Source organism: Solanum pennellii, chromosome 3 (assembly GCF_001406875.1).
Source record: "Solanum pennellii chromosome 3, SPENNV200".
In the NCBI taxonomy this organism is placed as follows: Eukaryota; Viridiplantae; Streptophyta; class Magnoliopsida; order Solanales; family Solanaceae; genus Solanum; species Solanum pennellii.
Window position 1 is genome coordinate 4,520,632 of NC_028639.1, and position 10,568 is coordinate 4,531,199.

The 10,568-nt window shown below is 30.4% G+C and overlaps 2 protein-coding genes across 2 annotated transcripts in view; one reads left to right on the top strand and one right to left on the bottom strand.

Annotated features, from left to right (window-relative positions):
• Nucleotides 1-4,788: 4,788 nt before the first annotated feature.
• LOC107014633 (butyrate--CoA ligase AAE11, peroxisomal-like) lies at nucleotides 4,789-7,313 on the top strand. The gene is made up of 3 exons (XM_015214627.2): nucleotides 4,789-5,020; nucleotides 5,303-5,678; nucleotides 5,973-7,313. The coding sequence occupies exons 1-3, from the start codon at nucleotides 4,823-4,825 to the stop codon at nucleotides 7,133-7,135; spliced, it is 1,737 nt and encodes a 578-aa protein (XP_015070113.1). The 5' UTR covers nucleotides 4,789-4,822; the 3' UTR covers nucleotides 7,136-7,313.
• A 1,068-nt stretch (nucleotides 7,314-8,381) lies between these two features.
• The window catches only part of LOC107012957 (probable polyamine oxidase 4), a 17,759-nt gene continuing 15,572 nt past the window's right edge, over nucleotides 8,382-10,568 (bottom strand). Inside the window, exons 11-12 of the transcript XR_003577240.1 lie at nucleotides 9,688-9,935; nucleotides 8,382-8,652 (exon numbers count right to left, since the gene is read on the bottom strand). The gene's annotated coding sequence lies outside the window, so the exon portion shown is untranslated. The remainder of the gene's footprint in view (nucleotides 8,653-9,687; nucleotides 9,936-10,568) is intronic.

Below are 10,568 nucleotides of genomic sequence, written 5' to 3' on the forward strand. Positions count from 1 at the left end.
CTTTTTTGGGGGTAAAGGAACTATCTCAGATATGACGATTTTACATTTCAATTTTCTAAAGTTATCCAAATTCGATTCAATCCATACACCAATATCCAACAAGAGAGTTGGAGACACATTGGTCTAGCCGTCTATACGCAAATTATTGAGTAGTATTTTTTAACAGCGCAAACATCATTCGATTTTTTTGTCGATTCGGTTTGTAGAATAGAAAAATCACAGTTGAATTTGTAATCTAAATTCGAGTTGTATAATACAAGTTCAACGAATCGATCTTGATACATATTTCTACCTATCTTAATAATCTTTTCACCTTTTTAAAACTTTATATCAACAAAATTAGACATATAAATTGTAGCGCAACATACTTTATTGAGTATTGGTGGTTTGGGCCAAAACAAACAAGATCATTTAAGGTATGAGCAACTCTGTCTTGTCCATTTAGTTAAGGATTTCGGATTTAGATTTTGAGAAAACTCAATAAAAATACTATTCAATTACTCTTTTTATATATGTATACACACATGGGCATCAAGGAGGAACGTAACATACAATATTTCAATGAAAAGACTGGTCGAATATTATTTTATATCATCATAGTATATAAATACCAATAGATGATATATATTATTCAGATATGGTATCAAGGATAAAGAAACAGTGATTCAATGAATAGATTAAGGGGGCAGTCGGACAAATAGTTTGGACCGTAGGCTCAATCAAAACAAATATATTAAGTTAAGTTCAATTTGAATAAATACTTTGCGTTATAAATCTAATTTATGTAATTTTTCTCATAAATAATCTCATAAAATATTTCGTGATTATTATTCCTATCCACAAACCCAAACAAACCCTAACCATTGGATGAGTCGATGGGGGCCAAGTATGTTTGCTAGTCCACCAACATAGGACTTACTTCATTAGGTGTGAAACCAACATTGATTTGACCAAAAAATAGTAGGGAAAGTTTTTTTTTTCTTATTTATTTATGGTAGAAAAATAAAAGGGAAAGTTACCTTTCATATTATGAGGGATTATTCTCCCAATATTTTATGCTATTTATATTAGTTTTCAATATGTAAATAGGTCACTTGATCAGATCATATTAATAATATATTTTTATTATATTATTATTTGTTAATTGATTTATTAACCATATAATTTGTAATCGTTAGCTTTCACATGACGTCATGATTACTTTCGAAGCCAGCATGTTGTTGGGTTCGAAAGTGATTAGGGCGTCATGGGAAAGCTTACAATTGCAAAGCATATGGTTGTTGATGATAAAAATATGTACTAAAATATATTATTAATATGATTTGATCAAAGAGACTTACATATTTAAAACTAATATTAAAAATCATAAACTCTATTGGAAGAATAATCTCCTCATAAACAAAATTTTGAATGTCTACACTGTGGATGCTACTCCCTCCGTCTGAAATTGTTTGTCATGTTGCGCTTATCGAAAGTCAATTTGACTAATTTTTAAAGGTAAACTAAATCATATTAATTCGATATTTTAAACAAAAAATTAGATATTCTAAAACTATATGAAAAGTACTATAAATTACAATTTTTTACATATTAATATGATGAAAAAAGACATCTTAAAATGTTAGTCAAAGTTTTTATAGTTTGACTCTAAAAATAGAAACCATGAAAAATAATACCGGACAGAGAGAATATTATATTACTCTATGAAAATATGAAATATTCCGACTTTTCTCTAAAGAAAAAATAACCAAAATGTGAAAGTGATTTATTTTTTTCTTTCCGAAAAAAGTAAAATAAATTATAGTAATGCTTTAACTTTTCTATAAAGAAAAACTAATAAAAATATGAAAAGAAAATCGTGTAAAATACTAACAAAAGTATGATCCATAATATTTGGGTGGTTAAAATTTAAAGAATAATTGAGAGCAGTAAAAGTCAAGTCAAATGGTGAAGAAAAAAAAAATCCCAAAAAGGTGGTCTTCGAAATGACTGAAATGGCTGCGTCTTTTTTTTTTATTTATCGCGATATATCTATATATAGAGAAAATATTGATGATATAACTGTTTTATCATACTTTTTACATTAGATTTTAAAAATAATTTGGAGAATAAGTAATTAATGAATGATAAAATAGCAACCAGCAAATCAATAGAACACGGGTTTGCTCCGCCGCAGGTCTACAAACAAAGTAAGTAGATCCATTACCAGCCAATTCCTGATCGAAAAGACCTAACGGAGTAATCCCTTATCTAGAGTCGTAAATGCTAATGGGGCAGGAAGTAAATATAAAAAATAATATCAATTATATCTTCTTGATATGTTAAAAATAACAAATAAAACTGAAAATCTATATTTATATAATGAATAGGTAAAATTGAATACAAAAATATTAATTAAAATTTGCATATAGTATCAAATAAATCGAAAAAAAGCATAACTTTCAAAAATTTTATATCGAATCAAAGCGTAACTAATAGTGGATGAAATGTATCACATGGAGCGGAGTCAGATGGAAGCAAGAGAATTTCGTGAAAAACTATATTTTATATTCGACGATAAAACTACTTTAATGTATATACAAATTATATATTAAATTCCTTTAATTTTTTCGTATTTTAAATTTTGTTAGTGAAAATTTTGACTATGCTATCACGGGTGGATCGAAATATAGGCACAAGCACACTTTTCACATTATACACGTATATATGGTCATCGATTTGTTCTAATTTAATTTGGTATAAGCTGAAAAATTTACAACAATTTTTTCTCCCTTCTTAGAAAAGTTTTAGTAATGCATTTTATCAAAAATAAATTAGCATGTGATTGTGATAAATATTATTTCAACGTGTTTTACGTTACTTGAACATGCTTTTTCTCAATTTATATAAAAAAGAAAGACCGTTAAAAGAAAAAAAAAATCAGTTTTTGGGGCTTTCTAATTTGGTCAAAAAGAAAAACGTGAAATATGAAAATTTATCGGCTTGAGTTATAGTAAATTAACTTCCAATATATATATAAGAAAAGAATTTGACTCTAGGTATGTTTGTCAAAAAGAATTATCCGATTTGATTTTGATAATTAATATTAGATTATTAGGTAAATTGATAATCGATTAAATTGGTAGTAGTGTACTACTTCATTCCTATATAAATCTTAAATATTAACTTCAGAACTTTACCAGTTACTATCTTTTCTTTTTACGGTTCAATTCACATTTTACAATAATTTTGAATTCACAACTTTATGTTAGGACCGAAAATAAGCAGGTGTAAACGCGGAAGCTAGCAACGCAAACCTCGAAAGACCACGAGTAAGAAGACAACGAGAAATATACCAAAGACACAAAGATTTAACGTGGTTCGGTCAATCGACCTACGTCCACAAAGGAGATGAGCAATCCACTATAAATATGAGAGTACAAAATACAGAGAGAAACAACCTCAACCAATTCACTCGGAATACATGGGAGGTTCACACAAGTGATAACGTATCAAGCTTGTGACCCATAAATTCTCCCTCTAACCAAAACTCTCAAATCCCTTAAGACTACATTGTGAATGCTGATTAAGTTAGAAGGAACATGCCTCTATTTATAGAGTCCTAAACCTTTTCCTACAAGAAAAGGATTAGTCAATTTAAAACCTTTTCCTAAAAGGAAAACCTATTTATGGTAAGAAATTTAGGGCAAATAAAACCCAACACTTTATACCATACAAAACGTCAAAATCAAAACTAAGAACATCATTCCTCTTAATTTCTCTTTGTCTTGTACTTAATAGTTTTTTCATGCTAGTTGTCATTGTTTTCATTTGACGAGCGATCTGTAGAGTTACATTATTGTCTTATCGCGTCAAACTATTGGAGAAGTCATATATTTGAATTATAAGTATTTTCTTATTGATTAAATCGAAAACGAATTAAAAGTCAAATTCAATAAATCGAAAATTGATGAAGTGTCTTACTAATTTAACATATTTAAAAATAAAAAATCAATAAATCATATTCATAATACATAATACCAAGCCGAAATGACCTACGTACACCCTATGTTTGAATATTTATGTATACTAAAACAAATAAAAGATTTTATGATAAATTATTAGCAACATCGCTATATTATATTTAACAGCAATAAACATAAATATTTATAACCAACACTTCGTATAAATAATATTAAATTTTTTTTCAATAAAATTCAATTATATTAACTCAATTACCGCTAAAATTTAAACTAATTCAGCGAGGGAGAGTTTGGTTAGGGCAGCCCAGGATGAAGTGGTGAGGTCAAAGCAGCCAAAAGTTATTAATAATTAATAATTAATAATTCAATTAATTATTACTCTCCATTTTCAAGGGTCAGTGGTCTTATTAGTTGGAATTGAACTGTGAAATATGGTGGAATTTACTATTATTACTTCTTCCGTTTCATTTTATATGACACAATTATTACGAGAGTCAATTAAGTTTTTTCTTGCTAGTCTCTTTATATATATCTTTTACTTATTAAAATTGTTAACTATTATAATTTACCATCAAAATTTAAAAATTCGTATTTCAAAATTTAATTGTGCCACATAAATTACGACATAACTATACATAGTCATTGCAACTTCACTATGATTTCCACCTAAACAACCATTTAGGGACCCATAATGGGCCACAATATTAGTCTTGACTCCACACTTAGTTTTTTCACTATAAATTTTCCATCTTAGTTTGCATCTTTTGCATACAAATTCTAAGTTACCTCACTATATTTTCCTCTCCAACAAAATTTAATACCCTATACTTTAAAAACACAACTTTTACTTTAATAATCCTATGGATAATTTACCTAAATGTGGAGCAAATTATGTGTCTTTAACTCCTCTTACCTTCTTAACAAGAGCCTCAAAATGTTATGCCAATAGGACCTCTATCATCTATGGCAATGTACGTTTCACATGGAGCCAAACCTACGAGCGTTGTTGTCGCGTTGCTTCCTCTCTTCGATCCCTTAACATTGTCAAGAACGACGTTGTAAGTACAAAATATCAATCAATTATAATTTAAACACGATGAATTTATGTTATGTATATGTTAAATGTGTAAAAGACCTAACACTATATCGATATGTAGTTTAACAATATGTTATGTCACATTAGTTAGTTACAAATACTTATTATAGAGATTTACATGTAATATAAAAAAAATGTCATTCTTTTTACCATAGACTAATTATAAAAAAAAAAAATCATGTTAGCTAAGAGCTATTATATTTGACGATAGATTAACGACGTCTTTCTTTCTGTCTTTTTGTAGGTTTCAGTGTTGGCACCAAATGTTCCAGCAATATATGAGATGCATTTTGCTGTGCCAATGGCAGGGGCTGTATTGAATACAATAAATACAAGGCTAGATGCTAAGAATATTGCAATTATTCTTAAACACTCTGAAGCCAAAGTATTTTTTGTTGATTATGAGTACCTTGAAATTGCTAAAAAGGCCTTTGAACTACTATCAACATCCAAAATGACAAGAATACCCCTCGTCGTTGTCATCGATGACATCGACTCCCCTACCGGAATCCAACTAGGTGAGCTCGAGTACGAGCAACTCGTACACCAAGGAAATCCTAGTTACGTCCCCGAAGAAATCACCGATGAATGGGATCCAATCAGCTTGAATTATACATCAGGTACTGTTGAAAACGTCTGATCATCTCATCTAAGAATTTTAATTTATTTATAAAATTGGTAAACCCCCCTCTAATCTCAATTTATTAGCCTATCCTAAAAAGAATGACAACTTTTATATTTCATAGCAATTTAGCTTAAAATATCCTATTTTACCATTAATGATTTATGACCACAAATATAACTAACATAAGTTTCGAAAGTGTTCTTTTATCCTTGAGAAATACCGAATACCATCACATGAGTTGAGACGAAAAGAATATACATTTTTATTTACTTAATTATGTTTTCAACAGGTACAACTTCGGAGCCTAAGGGGGTTGTGTATAGTCATAGAGGGGCATTTTTGAGTACTTTGAGCCTATTATTAGGTTGGGAAATGGGTACTGAGCCAGTGTACTTATGGTCTTTACCAATGTTTCATTGCAATGGATGGACATTCACATGGGGTGTAGCAGCACGTGGTGGTACAAATATTTGTATTAGAAACACAACTGCCAAAGAAATGTACACAAACATTGTGTTACATAATGTTACACACATGTGTTGTGCACCTATTGTTTTCAACATCTTACTTGAAGCCAACTCACATGAGTACTCCAAACCCTTAACCACACGTGTCCAAATCCTCACGGGCGGCGCACCGCCGGCCGCACCTCTTCTCGAGAAAATCGAGAAGCTCGGATTCCACGTGGTCCATGCTTACGGGCTCACGGAGGCAACCGGCCCGGCCCTCTTGTGCGAATGGCAAGATAAATGGAACGAATTACCTAGTGAAAATCAAGCTAAGTTGAAATCGAGACAAGGGGTTAGTATACTAACCCTAGCCGATGTCGACGTGAAAAATATCGATAACATGGTTAGCGTGCCACGTGACGGGAAATCAATCGGAGAAGTGTGCTTGCGTGGGAGCAATATTATGAAGGGGTATTATAAGAACGATAAAGCGAATTACGAGGTTTTCAAAGATGGTTGGTTTTTTACTGGTGATGTTGGTGTAATTCACCAAGATGGATATTTGGAAATTAAAGATAGGAGTAAAGATGTTATAATTTCTGGTGGAGAAAATATTAGTAGTATTGAAGTTGAAAATGTTATAATGAAACATAAAAATGTTGTAGAGGCATCTGTTGTGGCTATGCCACATCCAAAATGGGGTGAAAGTCCATGTGCATTTGTGATTTTGACTAAAAACTCACAAATTAAAGAAATGGATATTATTGGACATTGTAGATTAAATTTACCAGGATTTATGGTACCAAAAAAGGTGAAATTTGTTGAAGAATTACCCAAGACTGGAACAGGAAAAGTGCAAAAAAATCATTTGAGAACAATTGCTAAAACATTTGTTGTTGTCACAGAGAAGTCAAATCATCAAAAAAGCAAAAATATTACAAGTCAAGTCAACAAAGAAAAGCCAAGATATTATGAGCAAATTCTTGCTTTGTCTCGTTTATAACAGCAACAACATCCTCGATATAATTTCACAAAATGAAGACTAAAGAGGACATGATATATGCATAATGAACAAACCTCTAGCTTAAAGATAGATGAGATATTTTTGATCGGTAAGGGTTTATTATTATAAAAATCAAATGTTAAAATAGTATTGTTGTACTTTTTTTTTGGCTGCTGTGGTTTTTTTTTCTCTGTGTGTGTTACCATAAAGTAATTAATTAATCATGTAACTTTTGGTGACATCTCTAAATGGAATTACTAATGATGATTGTCTTGCTTACATTATCAAATATATATTTCAATAATTTTCTCAATCTAAATTTATGTGACAATTTATACTTTTCGATTATTAAGATTGAAATCAGCCTATGTTTAATTAATATAAAAAGAGTATTATTTTATTATATTAAAAAGAATTATTCAATCCAAAAATTACTAAACTTTCTTTAAAAGTGGGATAATTTTTAAAAAAATATGAAGAAAAAGTGATGGTCCAATTTAGACAAGTCCATCTGGCATTTGATGGGCTTGGGCAGCACCGGTCCGTAAAACTTCCACTGCAAAGAGCGGAAGGTAATCGTTGCTCTGTGAAGCCAGCCTGATGCAGTCCCCTCCACTCTAGAATCCATGAAATCTAGGCCTTCGCCTAGGTCACATGGGCCAACTCCTCACTTGGAGAGGGCGGTGTAGTATAATACTGGCCTAAACCCTACCATTTGGACTAATCCAATGTTCCATCACTTTAAAGCCCCCACTCAGGTTATAAGTTCACGTTACAGAACTCGGCATACAATCCTTAAACTCTCAACTTTATAAATTGCATATATTTCTTTTCTTCAAGCGATGTGGGAATTAATTAGAATGATTTTATTAATTCCTCATAATTAAAATGACTTTACAACAAACATTATCTAAAATTGATTCGTGTAGGATGTTTAATTTTCTCTTTCTTATTTATATGATCTAATTAATTTTTGAAATCACTAAGAAAAAATTCAAATAAATCCAATTAAATTATGTTTTTTCGTTATTGGTTAATATCATGTCTGAAGTTAGCTGACTTTCAAATACTAATAAGTAATTTCATTCATAATCTATAATTATGTGAAATCTTATTTAAAATTTGTATAAATTACATGTCCATGCCATTGGTATTGGCAATTACAATATTAAAGACATCGAATACTGATCACGTATCCTTATTTAATTGATACGCGATACTTCTCCGACCAAAAGGGACGTTAAAATATCTTCACAAACTACACTATCATATATCAATAAATGTCCACCATCATGAACTTCATGATATTGAATCCAAGGTAACATTTTTGCTACATACCTTTGTAATTTCAAATTAATATATTGGTCCTCACAACCATGCCAAATGTGAACATTACTTTGACCATTTTCAAAAATAGGACAATTAATTAGCTCCAATGGATCAAAATCCCACTTACTAAAAGCCACAAGGAAATCATTGCAAAGGTTGTCAAAATCATTTCTATTCCATAGTTTTTCCTGTAAATGGCAAATATAAGATAAACATAAATAGCCATCCACTCAACTGATTAAACTTAAAATAGTTGTTTAAGGTATACGATTCACGTATAATATGTGTATAACTTGTATATTGACTAAGAAAATTAAACAATTAATCCGGCCAAAATTTTGTATAATGATCCATAAATATATAAAAAGCATGAGGTATTGGGGTATTTTTAAGCGAATACAAGATTATACACATATTAGACATGAATTTAGGTCACAAACTAAATGACAATTTGAAGCATATAGGAATAAGCATATACAAAACATTAAACACTATATATATAAACACTACAAGATCAAAATCATAATAAACAAAATGGTGGAATACATCGACAACCCCTGTAAATTCGACACTAAACAAAGGTAGATATAGGATTTTGATAAATTATACATACATATCAAGTAAAAAGAAAAAAAAAACATCTTGGTGTATTAAGCTCTTGCTATGTGCAGATTTTTGGAAATGGAACGCATCACAAAGGTCTAATATACGTAACCTTACTTTGCATTTCTGCAACAGGTTGTTTCCATGACTTAATACCCTGACATTTTGAGATATGATAACAACTTTACCAATGACGCCAAGGCTCCCCTTCTATACACATATTAAGTGGACCTCTTAAATATAATTACGGGATTCAAACCAAATGCAAGATTCATACAAAAATTAACGGTCAAGTACACATCTGAACTATCACTTTTTCGCGAGTTTCATATCTCAACTATTAGTTGTTCTCTTTTCCTATCTGAACTATCACCAATCACCATCTATGTATTAAAACATACCTCAAAACTAACTTGGTCAACTATCAGTTGTTATCTTTCTTATCTGATCTACTCAACATCTTTATGTTTTAATTTTAATACATAGATACTAATAGTTGATCTGTGAAACTATTAGTATCTATGTAATAATTATAAGTATTTAATTATGAATTCAGTTATTATTATATATTAGTCCAAATGATCAGTAAAAATTTATAAACTTTAAAATCTAAATCTCACCGAGCAAATTAAAGGCCAATAAATAGTGGATCTTGCCTTTGGGGAATGTGCTTGATGCAACTCCAAGTTGGGTAAGATCCCATGGAGTTACTAATAATATAGAATTTTGATTGTAATTGTAAGTGATCAGCCAATTCTTCAATATCACATGCTTCACTCCTTTGGGTTCTTTTAGGGTTTGGGTCACTTTCCCCATATCCAGCTCTATCATATTGAACTAAATATATCCCCATTTTTTTCAACATTTCCTGTTCACAATTTCAACAAACAAATTAAAACATTCTTAAAATCCATTATAATATAAAACCTTTAACGTTTTTAATATTAAGCTCATATATTTTTAACGTCATAAGTTCATATTTTACTATCGATTGTAATTTTAGCAAATTCTATTACATTATTTATGCACCACTTCAGAAATTATTGAGTTCAGATGTACTCGATAATAAAAAGTCACATCCTCTTCCCCCGGTTCCGACATGCATACTAATTATTGTAATCTTAGTGAATTTTTACACATGTTTATACTCCATGTCGAAAGATTAAAATGAACCTGATGTTATAAGGCTGGATCGACTTTTGTCACACCCCTACTCTCCATCATATAAATTTTTCTTTTCTTATTTTACTACACACTATAAAAGTATATTATGGAGGAGATATAGCAACCTGGGGTGCAAGAAAATCAATATCTTTGGAGCTATGAAAGCCATGAACAAAGATTATTCTATAATTGGATTTCTCCTTAGCAACACCTCTCTCTTTGTAAGCTAAGTTTCTTCCATCACTTAATCTCAATTTTTTTGAACACATTTTGATAGAAAATTCTTTTGAAAAAGAAAAAAGAGTTGCCTATATGTTCTTCTATCTAGGAACCTTTA